Raw genomic sequence first — 24,905 nt, 5'->3', positions numbered from 1 at the left:
CATGCCTGGCTAGGTGCCATTTTCTATAGTGGATTTGATGTTCCCTGTGGATACCAAGCAATGATGGTGCATGTATGGCCATGTGGTATAAATGACACTCCATTTCCCTATCCTGACTCCCATGGCCCCAGAATGGAGGATGAGAATTGCAGGCTCTTTACCATGGGGGCTGGGCCCAGTCAGGGTTGGGGTTTCCTAAATGGCACACTGGCTGTGCTTCCATCTCATGGCCCTATCCCACCCAGAGGACCCACACTGCATGGTTTATAACATTCCCATCAGCTCCATACAGTTTCCAGTGAAGGTCCTCAGTCTCCAAGCTTGGACTGATTTGAAGGGGTCCCTCTTGCTAAATGGCTCAGACCCCCAACACAAACTCAGGCAATTCAAAGTCAAGATAATTTGTGGTCCCAACCCCCAGCCCTTCTGCTCAAGGAGGGATAGAGCTATGGCTGTTCTGGGCCCCCTACCTGATAGCAGCTTAAAACATCTGGTTTGTCTGATAATGCCTGAAAGAGAGCTGGTGCCAAGTCCCGCCATTAGCACCACAGTTGGTGCTGTCTGTTGGGGAGGGTAGAGGGATACAGTAACCCAGTTGGAGGTCAAAGGGTCCCAAAGTCCTTTCCCAAGAAATCTACCCTTCCTGGTCTACCCCTTCTCCAAGGAGACTTGAGCCCAGGTCAGGGAGGCCTCTCATTTCTCTGGGGGGTGGGGAGGGTAAGTGGGAATCAGGCCCTTACTTGAACCCCCAAACTTTGGAGCCCCTATCCCTTGACTTCTGACTTAGTTTACATACAGAATTGGTTTTCAGGGACCCGTTCCCAAGCAGGCCAAGGTGAGGTCTGTTCCCTTGAAAGTAACACACATATCGCTACCACCCCCCTGCCTTGCCTGTGTCTTATCAGGGAAGACAGCCAATCAGACGAGGACAGAAAGGAGACCTCCAAGGAGCTCTCCAAACCTCATTGCTCATGAGGCAGAAGAGGGAGACGTAGGCCTGAGGCCCAGGGTGGACACCAGCCAGTCATGGCCGCAGCTGAGACAGCCTTGTCCTCTGTCAGTACACTTGCCACGCTGGGCCAGTTCCTGGACACCCAAGAGGATTTCCTCAAGGTGGGGCCAGTGGGGGGGGGGCAGGTGGTCTTGCTGTGACCTAGGGCATAGTGCTTCGGGGTCGGGCTTCTGTCTTACTTTAGTATCCTTCTCTGTTCAGGGTTTTTTCTTGGTGGGGGGGTGAGCCTGGCTTGGGGTACTGTTCTAAGGATCTGAGAGCAAGGTGAGGCCTGTTTCTGTAACAGGAAGCTGAGTTCTGAGCTCACCGCCTTAAGAGGCTAGCCTCAGACAAAGTCCCAGATAAAGTTTTCCTGGGATTCCCAGGCTTTGAGATGTAACCCTTGTTGGAAGATGTGAAAAGGCAGGGAAGGGCTGGGGAAAAGTCAAGACTGCCCCTTAGCCTCCCATTTTGAACTCTGCGACCCCTTTTCCCATCCTGAATGCTGTTCTCGGTAAGTGTCTTATCTGTCTCTAGCCAGACCTAATGGACTTGTCTGGAGCTGAGATGGGGGTTAGGGGAACAGTGTCGGGGAAGCGATAGGCACGCAAACCCCTCGACCAACCTGCCCCAACGGTGTTTCCAGCCGGGACTGCATCAGGGCCAGGTACTGGGTGCCCACCATTCAAGCAGTGCGCTCCCTCCCGCAGTGGTGGCGCCCCGACGAGACACAGGATTTGGGTCCGGGTCCCCCGGATCTCACGGGGCCATCCCTTCACGTGAGTCTGAAATCGCAGCCCCCTCCCGGAGAGGACGAGGACGACGAGAGGGACGTGACCTGTGCCTGGGATCCGGATCTTTTCCTTACCAACTTCCCAGGTCCCGAGCCGCCAGGCACTCCCCGGAACTGTGCTCTGGTGCCCAGCGGGGCTCCGGTGGCACAGTACGCGCCGCCCGAGGCTCTGGGCGCCTATGCAGGTGGCCCAGGGTTGGTGGCCGGGTCTTTGGGCTCCGAAGAGCACACGGGCTGGGCGCACTCCGCCCCGCGAACCCCAGCCTCTGAGCCCTTCGTGGCCCCTGACCTGGCCCCGGGTTCTGTGCCCAAGGCGCAGCCTGCATTCTCCGATTCGCGAGCGGGCTCGGCAGGCAGTTTCTTCCCGCGGGCCGGGCTCGGGGTGCCCACGGCTCCCAGCGCCCCCTATGGGCTGCTGTCAGGGTACCCTGCGCTGTACCCCGCGCCACAGTACCAAGGGCATTTTCAGCTCTTTCGCGGGCTCACGGAGCCTTCTGCCGGCCCCGCCGCGCCCCCTTCCTTCCTGAATTGTCTGGGGCCCGGCGCGGTGGGCACGGAACTCGGAGCCACCGCGCTCGCGGGAGACGCAGGCTTGTCCCCGGGAGCCGCGCCGCCCAAGCGCAGCCGGCGAGCTTTGACACGAAAGAGGCAAGCGGCACACACCTGCGGGCACCAGGGCTGCGGAAAGAGCTACACCAAAAGCTCGCATCTGAAGGCGCACCTGCGCACGCACACAGGTAAGGGCGGAGCCCAGAGGTGGGGGCGGAGCCGGGAGCCGGAAGCGGAGCGAAGGGTGGGACCAGAGGGTGGGCAGGGGCGTAGTTAAAGGCGACCCCAGAGCTAGAGGTCTGAAGTGGGATCCTGAGACTCTGGCTAAAATCTATAGGGGCAATTCCAGATCCAAATGTGGTCAGGCGAACCCCAGAAGTCAGGAGTAGAGGCAGGGGCTATCAGTGACTTCTAGACTAACCTGGTCTATTATAGCGAATTCCAGAAGCCAGGGGTTCATAGTGAAATCCTATCTCAAAAATAGACAGACAAGACATAAGTAAATGGGTATAAACAGAGGACCTGAGGAACATTTCGGGGGCTTCAGGGTTAGAAGCTGATGTGTAAGACCTGGTTTAGAGATGGGCGGAGGAGCAGAATGCAGGATGAGAATAGCAAGAGGGAAGGAACTAGAGGGGCGACCCAAGGGAGGGTACAAGCTTGGAATACCAGAACTCAGGGTATGGCCAATATTCACGTGCATGCTCCGGTTGGAAGCCTCTGGGATCCGGAGGCACAATCAGTCCCAGACATAAGGCGGGCTGGAAAAAGAGAAGGAAATGCTGGAAGACGGGATAGGAAGAGAAACCAGGTCATACCAGGAGTGTAAGACAGTTGTGGGCCTCCCGAGCGCGGCAGGCCCACGCACCAGGTGTGTATGGGAAGAGGGGAATCGCTGGAGACAGGGCCTTGACTGGACATCAGCAGGAGGCCCTGCCAGTGCGTGAGATAGCTGGAACACTGAGAACAAAGAACGACGGTGCAGCCACATAAGGTCTCAGGCAGGGGACTAAAACAAAGGAAGTGGGGGAAGTGGAAAAGAGAAAACCCCAGGATCGCAGCTGCGGGTTCAGGAAAGGGTCAGGCTCAGAGGGCGGGGCTGTGCACCCTTCTTTAAACTGTGCGGGCTAGATGAATAAACCTAAGACCTGACTCCACCTCATCAAATATGCAAATCGGAGCTGGATGGTTTGGACCACGGTACTCACAACTCCCCGTCCTTCAGGAGAGAAGCCTTATGCCTGCTCTTGGGATGGCTGCGGCTGGAGATTCGCTCGCTCGGACGAACTGACGCGCCACTACCGGAAGCACACTGGCCAGCGACCCTTCTGCTGTGGACTCTGCCCACGTGCCTTTTCGCGCTCTGACCACCTAGCTTTGCATATGAAGCGTCACCTCTGAGCTCCAGTCCTGCACAGACACAAGAGTGGATCCAAGGATGGTCTTCCAAAGGATGGGCCAATATTGGACTTATAGCCCTACAGACCTACCCAGATCAAGAACTGACCCGTAGACAATGCAAAGGAGCCTTCACCAGAATCCTCACATGTCCCCAGGGAGCCACACAGAAACATCTGGTGGCCCCACAGACCCAGCAAGACACACCACCAATAAATAAACTCAGATGGACCCTTATCAGTGCAGGAGTGACCCTGAGTCTTATGGCGTGGGGTGAGAGTTCCCAGAGTCTTGAAGGGGCCTTCACACCGTCTATCAGCTGGGATTGTCGTTGGTATTATTAAATTCTCCTGTATAAAACCGGTGTCAGCCTCACTGTAAAATGGGCCTGGAATTAGGAGCATTGAGCCCCCAGCAGGTGAGAGACTTCTGTACACACACCTCCGACATCGTCTAAAACACATTTGCTTCTGATGACCCCTCCCCTCCAGCAGTGCAATCTTCGTAGCCCTTCTCCATCAAGATCACCTGTTGTCAACCCAGGGACACTGACAACTGTCACCTGCCTCTTCCCCACCTCCCCCTTTTTTTTTTCTTAAGATGTGATCTTACTATGTAGCCCTAGTTGGCCTGAAACTCTGCAGACCAAGTTGGCATCAAACTCATAGAGATCATGTTATCATCCTGCCTCTGCCTCCCGAGTGCTCCGTCTTTCTGTCTGTCTCTCTTTCTGACACAGGGTTTCTCTGTGTAGCTCTGGCTGTATCTCACTCTGAAGACCAGGCTGACCTTGAACTCAGAGATCTTGTTTACTCGTTTTGTTTTGTCTTTAGGTCTCAAAAATAAAAACAAAAAACAAAAAGCTGGACACAGTGGTACATGCCTTTAAACCCAGTACTTGGGAGGCAGAGCTGGGTGAATCTCTGAGTTTGAGGCCAGTCTGGTCTACAGAGTGAGTTCTAGGACAACCAGGGCTACATAATATAGAGATTCTGTCTTTAAAAAAAGTTGTGGGGCCGGGCGGTGGTGGCGCATGCCTTTAATCCCAGCACTCGGGAGGCAGAGGCAGGCGGATCTCTGTGAGTTCAAGACCAGCCTGGTCTACAAGAGCTAGTTCCAGGACAGGCTCCAAAGCCACAGAGAAACCCTGTCTCGAAAAACCAAAAAAAAAAAAAAAAAAAAAAAAAAAAAAAGTTGTGGGGGGAGGAGGGAGAGAATCATGGTGCTGCAGGCCTTTAGGCCCAGCATTCAGGAGGCAGGTGGATTTCTTCTTCAGCTGTAGTGAGTTCTAGACCAGCCAGGGCTATGGTGCTACCGGCTACGGTAGAGTGCTCAACAATCCCTGTATTCCTGCCTCGCCACAACCCAAAATGACTCCTGGTCAGTGTCACAATGAGGGCCAGAAAACTTGCAGAGAGAAAAGACAGAGAGAGGATGCAGAAGGCAATGTGCCAAACCTTCAGTTCCAATACTCGGGAGGTAGAGGCAGGCAGATCTTTGAGAGTTCGAGGCCATCCTGGTCTACAGAGTAGCCAGCCAGGACAGCCAGAGCCACACAGATAAACCCTGTCTTGACCCTGTCTCAAACAAACAAACAAACAAAGCAAGCAAAGTGTTTAAGTAAGCAAGGGTGAGCCAGCTGGGTGTGGTGACCCATTCACGTGGGGAATCTCAACACTCACAAGGGTGAGACAGGAAGTGGTAAGTTAGAAGTTAGCCTTGGCTACAGAATGAAAGGGGCTAGGGTGGTGATGGCTGGATATACACCTCGGCCGGCGGTCGCAAGCACTTACCGCTCTTCCAGAGGCCCTGAATTCATAGCCAGCACCCAAAAAATGCTTATGACTACCTGTAAGTCCAGCTCCAGGGATCTAACACCTCTGGACATCTGCCCACCCTGAACATGGTATGCAAAACTCGTGAGGGCACAAGCAGATGCACATAACTAAGATTTGAGAAGTTGGAAGGATGGCTCATATTTGTAACCTCAGCCCTCACTCAGGAGGCTGAGCAAGGGTTGAGAGTTCCAGGCCAGCCTAAGCTTACAATGAGACCCTGTCTCAAAAAAATAATAACCAATAAAAAGATTCAGCCTGTAAAGGTGTCTGCTATCAAGCTCGACCCCCAAGCCCCATACGGTGGAAGGGGAAACTCCCACAAATTGTCCTGGCCTCCACATATATACAATGTGGTTGAGCGACTCTGTGATTTCAACTCTTGGGTGGTAGAGGCAGGAAGATCAGGAATTCAAGGGTCAACCACAGTGTTAAGAGGTCAGAGAAGGAATCAGAAAACTGTCAGAAAAAAAAAAAAGCCAGGGTGATTGGTGCATGCTTTTAAAGCAAAGTTTTTCAGAGGCAGATCTCTGTGAGCTCCAGGTCAGCCAGGGCTACATAGTGAGATCCTGTCTCAGACAAACCATAAATAAAAATTTTTTAAAAAAGAGAAAGGGAAAGAAAAATTGGGTCTGCATAGGCACTAAATGTACACAGACATATATACATGCTGGCAAAAAATACCTCCCCCAAAATGTGCCTTAGTTATAGAGCGGAAATGGGGTAAAAAAAAAAATTTTAGAAATTGGAGAGCCTTAGAAGAATCATGTGATAGACAATGCCTAAGGGCGGGGTATGTCCGAGGGTGGCGCCTACCCGGGGCTGAGTCGCGAGAAACAGGAGGGCGGGATGGGCCCTGGAGGGGGCGGGGTTCGCGGGAGGGACCACGCCAGAGGAAGCCCCGCCTCGGTGCTCGCGGCCTCGCCGGCGTCGCCTTCACCCTTGCGAAACCCCCACCCAGGTCTCAGCGGTCTTTAGGGGGAAGTGAGTCTGGACCCCGTGACCCGGCCCTTCTGGGTCTTTCCACAGATTCCTCCGCTGCCGTCTCATGGCAGCGCTGAGCTCGCTGCTGCTGGCCGCGCTGCTGTGGGTCCCTGCCGAAGCCCTGAGCTGCTATGGAGACTCCGGGCAGCCTGTGGACTGGTGAGCAAGGAGCTGCCTGCCGGACTGTCCCCTCAGGCTGCGTGGGCACCGGCGCGGGCACAGGGATTGAAGCGCTTTTCGGCGAAACCTCAGATCCCTTCACCTCCCTGCCTGTCTTCCCTGACCTCCAGGTTCGTGGTATACAAGCTGCCAGCGGACAGCGGGTCTGGGGACTGTTCATGGAAGGGTTTGAAGTACAAATACATGGATCATAGCTCCGATGGTTGGCGCGACGGTGTGGGGTACATCAACAACCCGGAGGGAGCCGTGGGCCGCAGCCTGCTGCCGTTGTACCGAGACAACTCCAGTCAGGTGACCGAGTGCTGTGGGAACCGGGGCTGGATTACTGTGGCGGGACCCAGGGGGAAGGGGGGGATAGTTACGTGGTCTCTCTGCATTCTTCCAGCTGGCGTTCCTACTCTACAACGACCAGCCTCCTAATCCCAGCTCAGCTCCGGACTCTTCCAGCCGTGGCCATACAAAGGGTGAGGCTTGGAGCAGCCCTGAATTTCTTGTAAATTTACCCAAACTAATCTGTGACCTACATGAAGCTTGGTGGTGGTGGGGGTCTGCGCCATCCAACCGTTGGCCGGAGTTTCCTGTCTGTACCTAAGACTCCAGCCCTCCGAGGCCGTGTACCTGGTTGCAGATGAGCTGGCTCGAGGGGCCTGCTTCCAGCAGCTTCTCTGACCTCCTTGTGCTTTAGGTGTTGTGCTCCTGGACCAAGAAGGGGGCTTCTGGCTGATCCACAGTGTGCCGCGCTTCCCACCGCCTGCATCCTCTGGTGCATACAGCTGGCCTCCTAACGCACAAACCTATGGCCAGACCCTACTGTGTGTGTCCTTCCCCTTCACCCAGTTTCTCGAGATTGGTGAGTGGAATCGTTGAGGTGTGGTAAATCTCAAACTGCTTGGCCTAACCAGTCTCACGTTTTTTTTTTCCCGTGGCCTTGTCTTCCAGGCAGGCAGCTAACCTATACCTATCCCCTGGTCTATGACCACAAGCTGGAAGGCATCTTTGCCCAGAAATTACCTGACCTACAGAAGGTGATCAAGGGTTACCATGTCCTCCAGGAGCCCTGGAACAATAGTGCAACACTCACGTCACAAGCTGGGGCCACCTTCCAGAGCTTTGCCAAGGCTGGAAAATTTGGAGATGGTGAGTCCTGGTGTTGAGGGGTAAAGCCTGCTTTATTTGACAGCCCCAAGCCTGAGAGCAGGGCACATTTAGAGCCAGATGTCTTTGCGAGTCATATTACAGTAGCAACCGTGAGTAGTAAACATCCAACAGGCCAGCTGACAGCACATATCTATAATCCCAGCACCATGGAGGCTGAGATAGGAGCTCGAGATCGGCCAGCAGACCTGGGTTCAAGTGTTGGTTCTGGATGTGCGGTATATGATATGACCTGAGCCTGTTTGCTCATCTGAAAATTTAGAATATTGATGCTTTCCCTAAGAGGGTTGTGAAATAGCGTAGGCCCTTTAGTAAGGACTACTTTGTTCTTGTTTTGTTTTGTTTTTGAGACTGGGTCTCAATGTGTAGCCCTGACTGGTCTGGAACTCACGGAGATCCACCTGCCTCTGCCTCTGCCTCCTGAGGGCTGATATTTAAAGGTTTGGACCACCATGCCCAGCCTATCCCTTTGTTTTTGAGGTAAGGTCTCACTGTACATTGCAGGCTAGACCACCTGAGAGCCTCTTGTTCCAGTTTTCAGGGCGTTAGGATTGCAGATGTGACCTGGCTTGTTGGTAAGGGCTATTTAGGGTCATGTCACTCCAGAATGAGGTAGTTGAGCTCTGGGAAAGACACTGGCCTAAGACTCTAACAGCGGCCCTCCCCTCCGCCTTCCTTTGCCTGCAGACCTGTACTCTGGCTGGTTGGCAGCAGCCCTCCACAGCGACCTACAGGTCCAATTCTGGCCAAATTCTCGAGGCACCCTGTCTTCCAACTGCTCTGGGACGCACCAGGTTCTTGACGTGGATCAGACAGGCTTCTCTGGCCCATCTGGACCAACCTTCAGTGCCACAGAAGACCACTCCAAATGGTGTGTGGCCCCTCAAGGGCCTTGGGCCTGTGTGGGTGACATGAACAGGAACAAAGGAGAGATGCACCGAGGCGGGGGCACGCTGTGTACCCAACTGCCTGCCTTTTGGAAGGCCTTCCAGTCCCTGGTGAAGGCCTGCAAGCCCTGTGAAGAGAACAGCTGACCAAGAGCCCAACGGAGCAAAGACTAAGAAAGAGTCAGGGACTAGCTGGGCATGGTGGCGCTCACCTTTAATCCCAGCACTGAGAAGGTAGAGGCAGGCAGATCTCTGAGTTCGAGGCCAGACTGGTCTACAAAGTGAGTTCCAGGACATCCAGGGCTACACAGAGAGAGTGTGTCTTGAAACCCCCACCCCTCCAAAAAGGGACTAGTTTGGACTTGAATTTGTTTGGGGGGGGGGGTTGGTTTTGAGCCTGCCACAAGCTACACAATCACCGTACTGCTGAACTCCACCCTCTGTCCTGACTATGAGTCTGAATACCAGTCCAGCCCCTTCCTAACTGTATACTTAATAGTGCCTTAACCTCTCTGTATGTCTCTAGAAGCTGTAATAAAAGGAACTCTGTACATGAGGCTGTTACCTTTCTCTTCAGAGGGACCCTAGGACACAGTGGTGGGACCACCACTTCCTAGGTCTGCCCCAAGCTGTTCTCATGTGAGGAACTGGCAGTGGATGGGACTCAGGAAGGCTCAACCAACAACTACCTTCCCACTTCTACCAAGCACAAGAGCCACTCCTTGTCCCGAGAGGAAATGTGAACCCCAGGAAGCTCAGGCAGCACGGGCACTTTATTTATATGTGTACATATGTATACAGGCATCTGTACAGCACAGGGCCAAAGGCCTGCTCCGCTATGGGCCTAGAGGTGCGGGGCTGGGTGCCCCAGTTTTGGTCAGGCCTGCGGAAGTCACGGCTTCGGCAGGACACCGGGAGTTCAACCCTGTTTCAGGCTTGGCGCCTGGGACCACAAGGGAAGCAGGTGGGACTGGAGGAACTGCACTGCGGGACACATTCTTTGTTGGGACTAGGGCTGGAGTCTGGGGGTCGGGAGAGAGCTTAGGGGAAGCGGGTTTGGAGCGAGGTCCGCTTAGTGTGGTCCGCTCTTCCACCTCCTCGAGCACCCAGCGCTCCCGGCCCCTTGGCGCTTCAGGCACTAGAGGCACCTGGGCTACAGGTTCTTTCAATCCCTTGGAGTCTGTGCCCAGAGGCTGGGCTGTCTGGGTCTTGACCCCTGGTCGGGCAGGCTCTACAACAATGGGCACCGGGGGTGGGCCTGCCTCGCCAGAGCTACAGCGCCGGCCTGTCTCATGTTCCTGCACCGGGCTTAGCGCCGCCTTGGCCAAGGCCCTGGCCACCCCACCTGGGCCATCCTCAGTCTGCACGCTCTGGTGCCTCGTGCAGCCCGAGTCACGCTCCAGGGTCCGGCTCCCGGGGGTTGTCGCGCGAGGCGGGGTGCAAGCCTCTGCACCTCCCGGGGACTCCTCTTTGCTTGACGCCATCGGTCTCGGGGCACCCTCGGGTAGCAACGGGTCCGCGCCCAAACTCAGGGGCGATTCCTGGCGGCCCAGGCGTCGCATGGCGACCTGCCGGGTCGTTCCAGGGCCCTCGATGGGAGGCGTCTCACCATCGGACTCGGCGAGGCTATGTAGCGCCAGCTCACCGTGGAAGTCCTTGCGGAAATCCGGGTGACCCACTTCGAGGCTGTGTTTACGCAGTGCGCCTTTCTTGTCTGAGCCCAGCGAAGCCCCCAGCTTCTCCGCTGACTGCACCCGCTTGAGCAGAGGCGAGCGCGGCGGCTCTGCACTCTTGGGGCGCGGGCGCACAACAGGCGGAGAGGAGTGCAATTTGGCGGGGAAGCTCTGCGTGGTGTGCGAGCTGCCCACCGTGTGGCCTGGCAGCGGCGGCGGCGACGCCTGCGTCGGGGATGGCGTGTGCGCCAGTGGTGACAGCGGGATGTTGCCGGCCGATTTACAGCGTGCAGAGCGGTACTGACGGTGTAGCTTCGGTGAAAGACCGTGCAGGGTGCTGGGCCGGATGTGGTGCGACGCCGATGACGCGGGGGAGTTAGGCGTGCTGGAAGCTGGGGAGCTACTCTGTGATGAGGCGCCTGCAGGCCAGAGAAGGTGCAAGCAGTCTGAGCACTGCAGTGCCCCGTCCCCTACCCCGCGCAGGCGTAGAACCTACCTAGGTACGCGGAGTCAGGCGTGGAGCGATAGCTGTGCGTGGGCGAGCGTGCTGGTAGTCCGTGCGTGGGCGAACCGGGAAGACTGTCGCTGGACGACAAGGACCGGTTCAGTGAGGACAGCGATCTGCTAGTGTGCAGCAGGTTTGACTGTTTTGTGATCTTCCGGAAGAGGGAGCTGCGCTTCTTGCTGGGGGGGATCAATACCAAAGGGTCAGCTCTCCTTAACTCTGGAACTCTGGATTTTTCCGCTTCTGGGTGGCAGCCCAATAACCCCCTACCCCTTCCTAGCTCTTCCCTTTCCCTACAAATCATCTATCGAAGCAGAACTCTTGGCTCGATCCTAGTTGGTCATGCCTACTCTTGTCTGGCCACTTAGAATCCAAGCCAGAAATCCCTTCCAAACAAACTCGGCCTCTTCTGGGCCCTCCCACATATTTTAGTCACGCCCCTTCGCACTCAACTCTCTTACCCGATTGGTTTGCTTCCTTCACTGAAACCCTCACTTACGTCCTGACCAAACTTACTGATCACCTCTTTCTTAGACAGGGTCACTATACAGTTCTGACTGTACTGGAACTATGCAGACTAGGCTGGCTTCCAACTCACAGAGATCTGCCTGCCTCTTGTGCACTGGGATTAAAGGCGTGTGCCACTAGGGCCAGCTGTCAAAACTGTTCTCTTTGTAGCTGGAGAGATGACTCAGCAGTTAAGAACAGTGGCTGTTCTTCCAGAGGACCAGGGTTGGAATCCCAGCACCCATATAGATCTGACAACCACCTGGAACTCTCGTTCCAGAGAATCTGGAACCCTCTTCTGGCCTCCTTAGACACCAGGGACACACGTGATACACATCAACAGAAGCAATCAAAACGTTAATGCAAGGAAACAAAATCTAAAACAAAATAAAACTGTTCTCTTGGGGCTGGAGCGATGGCCCAGTGGTTAAGAGGGTATATTGCCCTTGCTAGCTCAGAATGCCTGTAACCCCAGCTTCCAGGGGAATCCGACCCATGTCCTGTTTTGGCCTCCACAAGCCAAAACATAGTCACTCATATTCATATGCACTCATATTCACAGACACACACTTATGTATAATTAAAATAAATCCCTTTGAAATTTAAATAAACTTTTCTCTTGGATCTGGGGAGGTGACTCTGTGGGATGAAGACCTGGGTTCAAACCACAGGTCAAGCACATGTGCACGCGCACATACATACACACACACACACACACACACAAGTACTCCTGGTCCCACCCTTTCCCTTAGCCCTTCCAATGTATAAGAGAAGAACTTACAGTCATGCCCCATAATATAACCACATTTGCAAATCCCACACCGTGTTAGTCCTACATGACTATCTGGCCTAGTGACCTCCCAGGTGAGCTGATATTCACGGATGGAAACCCTGGAAGTGGGGAAGTAAAGATGAATTTGTCGTGACACTTCCATCACTAAATAATGTTTGATTGCATTTCCTTTCTTTTCTTCCCGTCCTATATAGGCCTTTAACATCCAGAGGTCCTCCTGCCTCAGCCTCCCAAGAGCTGGAATTACGGGAGTGCCCCCACCAGATGGTCTACTTAACTGTATTCCAGGTGGCTCAGTCTTGTTGTTTTGGGTTTTGTTCGTTTGTTTTTGTTTTTCAATACAGGCTTTCTCTGTGTAACAGTTCTAGCTGTCCTAGAACCAGTGTTTGTGTTTGTGTTTTGATTTGTTTTGTTTCTGAGACAGCATCTCTTACATCTGTCCTGGAACTAGACCAGGCTAGCCTTGAATTCAGAGATCAGCCTGTCTCTGCCACCACGCTGTCTTTGAACCTTGGGAATTGGGGACTGCTGGAATTAAAGGCATGTACCACCTTGCCCAGCCAGTAGTAATCTTTTATCCCAACCCCTCTCAAATCCTGTTGAAACAGGTCCAACCTGTTTTTATTTTAAATGCTTTTATTTTAAATAGTTTCCTTCCCAGGCTCCCCCTACTTTCCTGGCCTGGGTTTGATTGGCAGTCTTTACTTCCCTTCCCTTCCTACCCACGGCACTTTCCCTTCTGTTCCTAGCATCTCCCGCACCACCCATTGTTAGGAGAATAAACTACTTATGGTCCCGGGCACCTCTCTTGGCCATCTTTAGCGGAAGGCCTCTTGTTCCGACGAGCCATTTTGGCCTTGTAACTGCTGCGCCTGGCCGGCCCAATGCGGATGGAGGTGTTTTCAAAGGGTGTGGTGGTCACAGCTACTTTGTTGCCGCTCTGGGAGAAGGGAGGGAAACCCATTGGTTAGAGGCTGCTGGGTCCTGTTCCACCCTCCCTCCACGGAAGCCTTTTCCTTTCCACTCACTTTCAGGATCAGCTCCACAACTTCGGGATGCACCATGCCATGCACAGGCTCACCGTTCACGTGCGTGATGAGGTCCCCAGCACAGAGCCCCGCCTCTTGTGCTGGGCCCCCTTCCTCCACGTGCTGTAAGTGGGAAAACCCACGGGGGCATGATTGAGGGGTTGAAAAGGAAGAAAGCTCCACATTATTTGCTCCGGCTCTTTATGAAATAGACATTATTCTCCCCATTGCACGGATGAAGAAACTGAGATTAGAGAACTAAGTGAGAGAGAGAAAAGTCTCACCTAGACTATCCTGCCTTTCGCCCTAAGCATTGTGTCCCCCCCAAATCCCCAGCCCGTGAGACTCACCCACACAATATGGTGGACACTGTAGACATCTGAGTCGCCCATGTAAACACGAATGGCACGCAGCGTGAACCCGTATTTCTTGCCTGAGCGTTGGATGGTGATGGGGGAACGGAGTCCACTGACAGCAGGTGAGTAGTCCCGGCTAGGTGAAGAGTCCCGTGACGATGGATTGGAAGAGAGAGATCGAGGGGACATGGGACTAGCAAGGGGTGAGCCTCCGTGTGGGTCCACTGCAGATACAAAACAATGGAGAGACATCAGGACAAACCTCACAGTGCCATCCCAGTGTCTGTCGTTTGTGCCTTCCAAGCCCCATAGCAGGTTCTTCATTGCTCCGTCCTGACAGCAAACGGCCAGAGAAAGGACAAGTGCACCTGTCAATCACCACTACAGGGAGCCCCTTCCCTGGCGGGTGGCGGGTGGGGCCCAGCTTCACCTGCAGGAATCATGACGGACAAGGCGGTAGCCGAGGCTGACTTGATAACTTTGCCCCCAGTTCGAGAAGGTCGCTTCTCCACAGCAAGATCTCCAGACAGCTGCTGGTGCCTGGCCCTTCGCAAAACCAGGTCATTGGTGGCCCTGGGACCTGATGGGTCTCCATCCTTGGAGGGTGGGCACAGGTCACCTGGGTGTGAGCGCTCCGCTGCAAGAGAGAGCAAGAGTTGTCAGGTGAGGGCTTTTCAAGCACTCTTCCTGTCCTATACGCTGCACAGAACAGCCACAGACCCTGTGGTGCAGCCTCTGGCCCCGGACAGCAGCACCAGCCTTCCATTTGGCTGAATGACAGCCTGGGATAGTGAAGAGTGTTTTTTATTTATTTGTCTGTTCGTTTTGAGAAAGGGTCTCAGTATGTAGCCCTGCCTATTCTAGAACTCACTGTGTAGAGCAGACTGGCCTTGAACTCACAGAGATCACCTGCCTCTGCCTCCCAAGTGCTGGGTCTATAGGCAGGTACCATTGCATTTGGTTCAGTGCTCTCTTATTTTATATTTATTTTTATTTGATGGGTGTTTTGCCTGCATGTATGTATGCACACCGTGTGTTCAGTGCCTGCAAAGTCGGAAGAGGAGGTTGCATTCCCTGGAACTGAAACTATGAACGGCTGTGAGTGATCCTGTAGTTCAGATCCTGGGAACTGGACCTGAGTTTTCTGAAAGAGCAGCAAGTGCTCTTAACCCCTGAGTGACCTTTATAAAAGGAAATTCAGCTAGCAACCTCTACTTGCCTCATCCCCACCTCAGTGGTAGAATTACCAGCTCTTCCAAACTACACCTTTTTTTTGTTTTTGTTTTTGTTTGTTTGTTTTGGTTTGGTTTTTCGAGACAGGGTTTCTCTGTAGCTTTGGAGCCTGTCTTGGAACTAGCTCTTGTAGACCAGGCTGGCATCGAACTCACAGAAATCTACCTGCCTCTGCCTCCCGAGTGCTGGGATTAAAGCGTGCCCACCACTGCCCGGCTTTTTTGTTGTTGGTGTTGTTGTTTTTGGAGACAGGGTTTCTCTGTAGCTTTGTTTCTGTTTCGTAGCTGTAGTTTTGTTGTGTGGCCTAAATTCTGGGTCTTAAGCCATAGCCCCAGGCACCCAACTGAGCCTCACCGACTGACCCTGCTAAGCTCTCTCAGTGGTAATACCCTTGGGCAGGTGCATGTACAGTGTGTGGGATCTTGCATACACTGTATCATGGATGCTCAATAGATGGTCTCTGGGAAACTGGGGAAGAAGGCACTCACAGGCCTCCAAGTCTCCAGGAGTAGAAATCCCCTCTCCTTGAGCTGCCTCTTTGGGGAGGCGTGTATCCAGTGAGCTAGAGGGATCAGAGCTGGGCCGAGGAGGCCTGCGGAGTCGAGTCTCATCTTCGTCCTCCTGAGGGGCACTGAAGCGGCTGGGCTCCAGCAGCGCCGAGAAACGTCTGCGCGCTCCCAGCGGGGGACTGGCCTCCCCCTCCAGGAAACTGGCTTCAGATGCTGAGAAACGCTTACTGCACAAAGGGCGGCCAGATCAGAAGGGACACTCCTATTCGGCCCCGCCCTGGAGCCCCTCTATAGCCCTGCTTACATCTCCGGGGAACCCCCTCTCCAGGTCTTCTCACGCAGAGTCAGGCCACCCAGTCCCTCTCGCTTTCCGGCCACCTTCTCCTCTGGGCCCTTGGCGCTTGGGTCCCGCTTGCTGGCGCCTGACGCCGATACAGGGGTCTTGGGCTCGTGCTGCGACAGCTGCTCCATACTGCTGTACACCTAAGAGCCAAGGAGTGGGAGATGCTGAGTGCGTCTTCGCGCGACATCCTGTCAGTTTTTCTGCAACCTTGCTCTGACCTCCCTGGGCGCCTTCTGCTCAATTCTACAATTCCCTGCAGTTCTGCCCTCCAGAACCCTCAAAGTCAAGCCTGCCTGTTCTAGACCCTCCCGGTCCAGCTCCCTGACCGCTGTGCTCTCTACCTCCCACAGCTCCTGTCTGTTGGGCACCAGGCTGGGCCAGGCATCCCTCCAGTTGCTCAGTAATAGTTGGACCTTGCACGGCGTTGCCCCGCCCCCGCGGTCATCCTCAACCTCAGGCCAGCCCAGCGGCAAAGGTTTGCCCTGTAGACCCCCACCCTCCATCCTAACAAGGTTTCTCCACTCCCTAGCTCCCACCCCTTCTGCAGCTTTCCAAACTGAGAATCCTGAGTGTCTGGGACCCTGGTGCCCACAGGCCTTTCAGCCCAGCCCGGCTAGACGCACCTTGCTGAAACGCGGAGAACAGGAGGAGAATTGGCGGATCTCCACGGGCTCCTCCTCCGTGGTGTCGTCCTCGTCGTAGGAGTTCACATGGTGATACCTGTCCGAGCGAGCTGGAGAACCGCCGCCTCCTCAGAGCCCAGCCAGACTTTGACCTCGCCATGTCCCCTCCAATTTGCTCCCGGTTCCTCCCCGAGACGCCTCCCCCGCCCCATTCTCCAAATCTCTCTGCCTTTCCTCGAGTCTGGGGGAGGTCGAACTACCAGATCTGCGTTTACAACACCCTGCACCCTGACTCCACCTCAGGCTACTAAAGTCTTGCTCCCTTCTGGATCCTAGCCCTGTCATCTGGCCAAATCCAGGCCCAACCTGACAACTCCCCCACGCTGAGGCTCAATCCCTGTCTCCTACCAAAGTCATTACCAAGTCTTAGCACAGGCACTGCTCCTCAGGTGGACCGTGCCAAATCCCAGGAGGCCACACCCCAAAAGCAATTTGGGTCTTGTCTCTCTTTTTTGCCTACCTGGGGGTTGAGCAGAAGTTCTCTCCTATGCTAGGCAAGCAAACACTCGACCCCTAAGCTGTGTCCCTTGCCACTGCCCCAGTGACACTTTTTGTTTTTCTTCTTCTTCTTTTTTTTTTTTTTTTTGGTTTTTCGAGACAGGGTTTCCCTGTAGTTTCTAGAGCCTGTCCTGGAACTAGCTCTTGTAGACCAGGCTGGCCTCGAACTCAGAGATCCCCCTGCCTCTGCCTCCCGAGTGCTGGGATTAAAGGCGTGTGCCACCACCACCCGGCTGTTTTTCTTCTTTTAATAATAAAAAGTGTGTGTGTGTGTGTGTGTGTGTGTGTGTGTGTGTGTGTGTGCGCGCGCGCGCCCGTGCACACACACACACTCGAATTTGGGTATAGGTTCCTGGGGAGGCTAGAGGCATCAGATCCCAGGTTTCTGCGGTTACAGATGTTTCTGCCCCTGCTGTCTGCCAATCCCCACCCTCTGGCATGGGGTGTTAGAAACAGAACCTGCGTCCTCCACACGGGCAGTAAGGACTCCTAACCCTTGGACCTTCTTCGCAGCTTTTTCTCCCTTTTGTTTCGTTTTAATGCGTCTGAGTATTTTGCCTGCACGGATGTCACGGCGCCGCACCCATGCCTGGTGCCCATGACGGTCAGAAATGGATGCTGGATCCCCTTAGGCCTAAAGTTACAGCTGGCTGTGAATTGGGGGCTGGGAATAACTGCTGAGCCGTCTCTCCAGCCCCACCGCTACCCTTCTGAGAGGGTCTCATTATGTAGCCATGGCTGGCTAGCCTGGAACTCACAGACATCTACCTACATTTGCCCGCCAAGTGCTGAGATTAAAGCCGCGTGCCACCATGCCCAACTTCAAAACGGTTTACTGTAGCCAAGGTAGCCTTGAACTTGAGAGAGAGTTGAGGATCACCTTGAACTCGAGGTAGCCCGGCTTCCAAAATGCTGGGATAACAGACATTTGCCACAATGTCCAGATTCACTTTCTATTTTAAAATGGGGTCTCACCAAGTTACCCAGGCTGCCATGAACTCTCTGCGACACAGAAAGCCTTCTTGGTAGCTGGGAGGACCGACCTGCACCCTGAGGCCTGAGCAGCTTCAGGCATTTTATGCTGACACACCTCAGACAGGCCCTGTCCCAGCCCTCTAGCTAAGGCCTCTTTGGATCCCGTTCTCTGCTCAGCTCTGGTTTTGTGTCTTTCCCTACCCTCAACTCACTGTCAAAGTAGCTGGTGTCATCTTCTGACTCTAGGTGGGGGATGAATTCTGCCTTCTGCCGCAGCAGCCCCGTCCAGTCGAGGTCTCGGAAGAAGCTGTGCTGCTTCACTTCAAAAGCTCCACCTGTGGTCAGGAGACACCTGACAGCCTGCCCGGCCGCCCAGGCGCCCGGCCGCCCAGCCACCCAGCCCTTCAGGCCATCTTCCACCGCAGGCCTCAGCTGGGCCAGTCCTGCTTCCTAAGCTCAGCCGTCTGTTCAGAAGGCCTCTTACCTGCCCCAAGTCGGACCAGGGGGTTGGTCTGCAAGAGGCTAGATATTAGGAGCTGGGCGTCTGTGGGCAGGGCCTCATCCCCTTCAGGCCACAGTATGTCATCTGCAAAGCGAAGGGAAGTTGAGCCGTCCAGCCTGCCCATCTTTCCACAGTCCCACCTACCCACCTGGGAAGCACGTACCACTGATGACCTGTCCAAAGAGCTCTTCTGGGGTATCCCCGAAGAAAGGCACACAGCCTACCAGGAACTCGTAGAGAATGATCCCCATGGCCCACCAGTCCACGGGCTTGCCGTAGCCCTGGCGCAGGATGACCTCGGGTGCGATGTACTCTGGGGTCCCACACACCTGGGGGCAGGCGGTCAGCCTGTGCCCTGGCCACAGAAGGGGCCTCAAGGGAGAGCTGTGCCCCCCACCAGGCCCAGGGCCCCTGAGCTCCTTCCAGGTCTCTCCACCCTTGGTGACCCCCATGCCCGCCACACACCTGTTTGTCCAGGAACTCCCGGGCATCCTTCTCAATGTGGCCTTCATATAAGTTGGTTGTGAGACTCATGAGTCCCATCTTGGAGAGGCCAAAATCTGTGAGTTTGATGTGGCCCATGGAGGTGATGAGGAGGCTGCAGGCGCAGGTTTCAAAAGTGAGTCCTTTCCCTTCACCCCTGCGTCCTCCAAGGAACAGGACAGGGTTAGAATAAAGGTCAAGACTCACTTGTCTGGTTTGAGGTCACGGTGCACGATGCCATAATTGTGTAAGTACTCAAGGGCCAGAACCGTTTCTGCAAAATACATCCGAGCCATCTCCACGGGCAGTGCTCCAATGTTCTTCAGGAGAGTGGCACAGTCACCACCTGAGAGTCAGGGAAGGGATTAAAACAAAGAGGGGGTCACCCTGCACCCCAAACCAAGCACACAGCATGCGCCGTGTCTCTACTTCCATTGTACCCATTTGCAGAAGAGGAAAACTGAGGTCTAGGGATGGAGCCAGTCTCAGAAGGAGCTGCACTCTCCTAGGCTCATTGCCCGCTGTTAGTCATCCTCTGACATTGGTATGACACAGCCCACTTTCTACATAAGGACTCTGACTCAGGTCTGCTCAGACAGGAAGCTGATGATTGTGAGTTGTGTTTGGAATCAAAGACAGCATGACTTGGCCTCTTGAGAATTGAACCTTGAGGGTCAGAGTGTTTTTTTTTCATAGTAAGAAAAGTAAAACCATATTTATTAAACTTGAGGTAAGTCCTATACAATAAAAGAACTTCGGAGGCATCACAATCCTGACTTCAAACTCTACTACAGAGCTACTGTACTGAAGACAGCCTGGTATTGGCATAAGAACAGACAGGAGGACCAATGGAACCGAATATCAATCGGTTATCAATTCACACATTTTTGAACACCTGATTTTTGACAAAAAAGAAAAAAAAATCAAATGAAAAAAAAAAGCATATTTAACAAGTGGTGCTGGCATAACTGGATATCAACATGTAGAAAAATGAAAATAGACCTATATCTATCACCATGCACAAAACTCAAGTCCAAATGGATCAAAGACCCCAACATAAAGCCAGCCACACTGAACCTTATAGAAGAGAAAGTGGAACGTACACTTGAATACATTGGCACAGGGAACCACTTCCTAAATATAACCCCAGCAGCACAGACACTGAGAGAAACAATTAATAAATGGGACCTCTTGAAACTGAAAAGCTTCTGTAAAGCAAAGGACAGAGTCAACTAGACAAAATGACAGCCTACAGAATGGGAAAAAAATCTTCACTAACCCCACATCAGACAGAGGTCTGATCTCCAAAATATACAAAGAACTCAAGAAATTGGACACCCAAAGATCACATACTCCAATAAAAAAAAATGGAGTACAGACCTAAACAGAGAACTCTCAACAAAGGAATCTAAAATGGCTGAAAAACACTTACGGAAATGTTCAACATCCTTAGTCATCAGAGAAATGCAAATCAAAACAACTCTGAGATTCCATCTTACACCTGTAAGAATGGCCAAGATCAAAAACACTGATGACAACTTATGCTGGAGAGGTTGTGGGGGAAAGGGAACACTCCTGCATTGTTGGTAGGAATGCAAGCTGGTACAGCTCCTTTGGATGTCAGTATGGCAATTTCTCAGAAAATTAGGAAACAAGCTTCCTCAAGACCCAGTAATACCACTTTTGGGTATATATCCAAAGGATGCTCAATCATGCCACAAGGACATGTGCTCATCTATGTTCATAGCAGCTTTGTTTGTCATAAGCAGAACCTGGAAACAACCTAAATGCCCCTTGATTGAAGAATGGATAAGGAAAATGTGGTACATTTACACAATGGAGTACTACACAGCAGAAAAAAAATGACAGCTTGAATTTTGCAGGAAAATGGATGGAGCTAGAAAACATTATTTTGAGTGAGGTAACCCAGACCCAGAAAGACAGTTATCACATGCACTCACTCATAGGTGGTTTTTAAACATAAAGCAAAGAAAACCAGCCTACAAACTACAATCCCAGAGAACTTAGACAACAATGTGGACACTAAGAGAGACTTGCATAGATCTAATCTACATGGGAAGTAGAAAGTAGAAAAAGGCAAGATCTCCTAAGTAAATTGGGAGCATGGGGTCGTTGGGGGAGAATTGAAGCAGGGGAGAGGCATGGAGGGGACCAGAGAAAAATGTAGAGCTCAATAAATATCAATAAAAAAAGTGATAGCCGGGCGGTGGTGGCACACGCCTTTAATCCCAGCACTCAGGAGGCAGAGGCAGGTGGATCTCTGTGAGTTCGAGACCAGCCTGGTCTACAAGAGCTAGTTCCAGGACAGGCTCCAAAGCTACAGAGAAACCCTGTCTCGAAAAACCAAAATAAATAAATAAATAAATAAATAAATAAATAAATAAAGTGAAAAAAAGAAGTTTGTCAGGATAAAAAAAAAAAAAAAACGAGGTAAGGGAGGGAGAAGCACATTCTGGGATGATTTCTCAAACCAGCACTCACACTGGTACCAGGATCAATGACTGGGACACTGCCCTCCCCGCTCGCAGAGCCTTTCCTTCCCTAGGAAGAGCAGCAGCAGGAGGGTGACTGCTCCACCCCACTCTGTTCCCTCTGTATTTCTCAGTTGGCATTCTGGGAAAAGGGAATTACCTCTGTCACCTGCAAGTTACTCAGAACTGACAGTTCTTTCATGTAAGAAAGAAGAAGAGCAGGAGTAGCTGCTCAGGAGGAAGGCAGGAAGGCGGGACCGGAGGGCCGCACAAACCCAATGGAGGGAAACCCACTCCAGGTCAGAAGTTTTTAAATGTAGGCTCCTGGCCTCCACCCCGGAGGAATGTGACCCACATGTTATTAGTCAGGATGCCGGTGGGACCCAGAGCCTTGCGCATGCTCAGCAACCACTCCACGCCTGAGTCACACTCCCAGCCACTAACGGTGGCTTCTAGACAGGTGTTTTACTACTGAGCCACATCCCTGCTCGAATATATCAATATTTCAGTCTACTTGATAGCCATTCTCCCTTTTTCTTACAGGGGGAGCTGCCCTCAAAGCAGGGTACTTAGGTCAATATGCAGCAGGTTTATGCTGTTTTGCACGAACATTGGTCATAGCACGGAATCTGCTGGGTGGCAGCCTTGCTACTGTCGGGTTACATGAGAAAGCAGGGCTGTGTGATGGCCAATGGCTTGGTAATAGCACCTGGACACAGCCACTCCTAAAGGGGGCACAGACCTTTCCATCAAGTGAGCTGATATATTTCTTTATTACATAATATAGGAAAAGATAGATGAATGGCTGGGGCTGAAACCAAGCACACACAGGGTCCTGGGTTCAAACTCCAACACGCCTCAGAAATAGAGAAAAATGGAAAATAAATGTAAAATATCAAACAAGAATGATGATGTAAAGTATGAGCTTTAGTTAGTTAATACTGTAATTAGTTAATTTATTTATGGTATTTTATTTGCAATATTTATTATTAACTAAATCATAGCTGAAGCTGGCCTTGAACTTCCTCTACCTATGAAGGGCTGTGGACATGGCCCAGAGGGAGAGTCACTGCCTAGAATCCCCCAGTGAGGGGTTAGGAGTGTGCCTGAGCAGAACCCCCCAAAAAAGCAGAATTGTAGAGGGACAAACATGGAAAGTGAAAGTGGTGAATGGGGATGCTGCACCCCTCCAGTCCCAGCTACCCCGAGGCTGGGGGATGCTGCGCCCCTCCAGTCCCAGCTACCCGGAGGCTGGGGGATGCTGCGCCCCTCCAGTCCCAGCTACCCGGAGGCTCGGGGATGCGGCACCCCTGCAGTCCCAGATACCTGGGGACTGAGGAAGGAGATGGAGCAGGAAGTTCCAGGTCAGTGTCAGCTACACTCTGAAGACTATTGAAGGAAGGAAGGGAGGAGGGAGGGAGGGAGGGAGGGAGGGAGGGAGGAAGGAAGGAGCGGATGGATGTGATCACAACAGTCTGTAATGATCTCTGGTGCCCTCTTCTGGGTGCAGGCACACATGCAGGCAGAACACAGGACACTATATATAATAAATAAATAAAATCTTAAAAAAACAACAAAAAAAATCTTAAAAACAAGAAACAAAGCTGGACGGCGGTGGTGCACGCCTTTAATCTCAGCACTCAGGAGGCAAGGGCAGGCAGATCTCTGTGAGTTCGAGGCCAGCCTGGTCTACAAGACCTAGTTCCAGGTCAGGCTCCAAAGCTACAGAGAAACCCTACCTCAAAAAAATGAAAAAAAAAAAAAAAAAAAAAAAAAAAAAAAAAAACCCAAGAAACAAAAATAAGAATACAACTCAAAAACAAACAAACAAAAAAACCCAAAACAACAACAAAAAAAACCCCAAGAAACAAAATAACAAGTGCTCCATTGAATGGGTGAAAATAAATGAATTGATAAAAAGATGGATATAGAATGCAAATTGAGAGCCGGGCGATGGTGGCGCACGCCTTTAATCCCAGCACTCGGGAGGCAGAGGCAGGCGGATCTCTGTGAGTTCGAGGCCAGCCTGGTCTACAAGAGCTAGTTCCAGGACAGGCTCTAGAAACTACAGGGAAACCCTGTCTCGAAAAAGCAAAAAATAAAAAAAAATAAAAAAATAGAATGCAAATTGAGGGGTGTATTTACATACCAATAGAACGCAAAGCAGCTAAGCCTGTACCCCCAACTCACTCCTAAACAAATATGTAGCATAATGAGCCCTAGTACTCAGAAGGATGAAGAAGGAAAAACAAAGTTAGATAGAGGTCAGCCTAGGCTACATATTGAGATCCTGTCTCAAAACAAAAACAATACCAAATAAACGATGGCACAATGGGCAGACAGATCAAGAACAGGATAGCAAACAGTTGGGAAAACAAGCATATGATCTAAGGAGTGACCCTGGATCTAGAGGGTGGCCCAGCCGCGTTGGCTGGCGCAGAGATGCCCCAAAGGAAACAAGCATATGATCTAAGGGGTGACCCTGAGTCTAAAGGGTTGCCCAGCAGCGTTGGCTGGCACAGAGATGCCCTAAAGGTGGCCGCACCTTCCACATACTCCATGACCATGCAAAGGTGGCGCCGGGTCTCAAAGGAGCAGAACATGCCGACCACAAAAGGGTTCTCTGCAAACGTGAGGATGTCGCGCTCCACGAACGCCTGCTGGATCTGGTTGCGTAGGATCAGGTTCTGTTTGTTGATCTTCTTCATGGCGAAGCGCTGCCGTGTATCCCGGTGCCGCACCAGGTAGACGGCCCTGCGGGGGAAGGGAGCGAGGACCGGCCATCACCTCCGAGACACCCGGCCTCCGCCACCCTCCCCCGCCAGAGCCCCGGGTGGCTCACCCGTAGGCACCATTGCTTATGAGTTTGATGGTGTCAAAGTCACTCTCTCCAGGTGGTTTCTTGGCCTTTGAGGTGCTGCTGCGACCCTGCAGAGCAAAGTGCAAGACCATCGTCACCACCACCTTTACACATGGGGAAACTGAGGAACAGAAGGGATAAATAAGTCCTTTATCCAGTCTGCACAGTGAGAAAGTAACAAAGATGCCACCTGAACCCAAACTTTCTCTGGTGAAGGTTTCCTAACTTGGCTATTAGGAAAGGCAGAAAACCTACAAAGTGGCTAATCAGAATAACACACACATAGATAAAATGTTGCTAGAAATTGGGAGCTGGAAAGATGGCTCAGTGGGTTAGGGGACTTGCCACCAAGTCTGACAACCTGAGTCCCATCTCCAGAACCCACAGGATAAAAGGAGAAAACAAATTCCCAAAACTTGTCCCCTGCTGTGGCATGTATCCCCTCCTGGTAAAATAAAATAAAATAAATTTTTAAAAAATTAAAAAACTGAATATAATAAAATGTTTTTCGTTTTTTTAAAGATTTTATTTATTTATTATGTATATAACATTCTGCCTCCACGTATGCCTGAATGCCAGAAGAGGGAGCCAGATCTCATTACAGATGGTTGTGAGCCGCCATATGGTTGCTGGGAATTGAACTCAGGAACTTTGGAAGAGCAGCCAGTGCCCTTAACCTCTGAGCCATCTCTC

General features: G+C 52.4%; 3 protein-coding genes across 3 annotated transcripts in view; 2 read left to right on the top strand and 1 right to left on the bottom strand.

Moving 5' to 3' along the window:
• Nucleotides 1–1,011: 1,011 nt before the first annotated feature.
• Klf1 (Kruppel like factor 1) lies at nucleotides 1,012–3,734 on the top strand. The gene is made up of 3 exons (XM_038313338.1): nucleotides 1,012–1,113; nucleotides 1,702–2,521; nucleotides 3,559–3,734. Exons 1-3 carry the CDS (start codon nucleotides 1,027–1,029, stop codon nucleotides 3,732–3,734), a joined length of 1,083 nt encoding a protein of 360 aa, XP_038169266.1. The 5' UTR covers nucleotides 1,012–1,026.
• Nucleotides 3,735–6,472: 2,738 nt separating this feature from the next.
• Nucleotides 6,473–9,323, top strand: Dnase2 (deoxyribonuclease 2, lysosomal). The gene is made up of 6 exons (XM_038312918.2): nucleotides 6,473–6,709; nucleotides 6,841–7,021; nucleotides 7,116–7,194; nucleotides 7,416–7,580; nucleotides 7,670–7,867; nucleotides 8,573–9,323. The coding sequence occupies exons 1-6, from the start codon at nucleotides 6,615–6,617 to the stop codon at nucleotides 8,917–8,919; spliced, it is 1,065 nt and encodes a 354-aa protein (XP_038168846.1). The 5' UTR covers nucleotides 6,473–6,614; the 3' UTR covers nucleotides 8,920–9,323.
• A 285-nt stretch (nucleotides 9,324–9,608) lies between these two features.
• Nucleotides 9,609–24,905, bottom strand: part of Mast1 (microtubule associated serine/threonine kinase 1) — a 28,697-nt gene continuing 13,400 nt past the window's right edge. Inside the window, exons 11-26 of the mRNA XM_038312757.1 lie at nucleotides 24,195–24,280; nucleotides 23,898–24,106; nucleotides 19,068–19,206; nucleotides 18,843–18,975; nucleotides 18,541–18,706; nucleotides 18,360–18,461; nucleotides 18,088–18,210; nucleotides 16,343–16,452; nucleotides 15,681–15,859; nucleotides 15,356–15,603; nucleotides 14,065–14,271; nucleotides 13,629–13,858; nucleotides 13,279–13,401; nucleotides 13,054–13,190; nucleotides 10,942–11,129; nucleotides 9,609–10,864 (exon numbers count right to left, since the gene is read on the bottom strand). Coding sequence (XP_038168685.1) covers nucleotides 9,609–10,864; nucleotides 10,942–11,129; nucleotides 13,054–13,190; nucleotides 13,279–13,401; nucleotides 13,629–13,858; nucleotides 14,065–14,271; nucleotides 15,356–15,603; nucleotides 15,681–15,859; nucleotides 16,343–16,452; nucleotides 18,088–18,210; nucleotides 18,360–18,461; nucleotides 18,541–18,706; nucleotides 18,843–18,975; nucleotides 19,068–19,206; nucleotides 23,898–24,106; nucleotides 24,195–24,280 — 3,636 coding nt within the window. The remainder of the gene's footprint in view (nucleotides 10,865–10,941; nucleotides 11,130–13,053; nucleotides 13,191–13,278; nucleotides 13,402–13,628; nucleotides 13,859–14,064; nucleotides 14,272–15,355; nucleotides 15,604–15,680; nucleotides 15,860–16,342; nucleotides 16,453–18,087; nucleotides 18,211–18,359; nucleotides 18,462–18,540; nucleotides 18,707–18,842; nucleotides 18,976–19,067; nucleotides 19,207–23,897; nucleotides 24,107–24,194; nucleotides 24,281–24,905) is intronic.

The sequence above is a fragment of the Arvicola amphibius genome, chromosome 15 (assembly GCF_903992535.2).
Source record: "Arvicola amphibius chromosome 15, mArvAmp1.2, whole genome shotgun sequence".
NCBI classification, from domain to species: domain Eukaryota; kingdom Metazoa; phylum Chordata; class Mammalia; order Rodentia; family Cricetidae; genus Arvicola; species Arvicola amphibius.
The sequence above is the reverse complement of the archived record's forward strand: the minus strand, read 5'-3'. Positions and strand labels throughout refer to the sequence as shown.

What these genes read in the sequence shown, in the direction of transcription:
- Klf1 (XM_038313338.1), top strand. Translation starts at nt 1,027, where the DNA reads ATGGCCGCAGCTGAGACAGCCTTGTCCTCTGTCAGTACACTTGCCACG. An exon ending in CCCAAGAGGATTTCCTCAAG is followed by an intron (nt 1,114 to 1,701) that starts GTGGGGCCAGTG and finishes TCCCTCCCGCAG; the next exon opens with TGGTGGCGCCCCGACGAGAC. An exon ending in GCACCTGCGCACGCACACAG is followed by an intron (nt 2,522 to 3,558) that starts GTAAGGGCGGAG and finishes CCCGTCCTTCAG; the next exon opens with GAGAGAAGCCTTATGCCTGC.
- Dnase2 (XM_038312918.2), top strand. Translation starts at nt 6,615, where the DNA reads ATGGCAGCGCTGAGCTCGCTGCTGCTGGCCGCGCTGCTGTGGGTCCCT. An exon ending in TCCGGGCAGCCTGTGGACTG is followed by an intron (nt 6,710 to 6,840) that starts GTGAGCAAGGAG and finishes CCTGACCTCCAG; the next exon opens with GTTCGTGGTATACAAGCTGC. An exon ending in ACCGAGACAACTCCAGTCAG is followed by an intron (nt 7,022 to 7,115) that starts GTGACCGAGTGC and finishes GCATTCTTCCAG; the next exon opens with CTGGCGTTCCTACTCTACAA.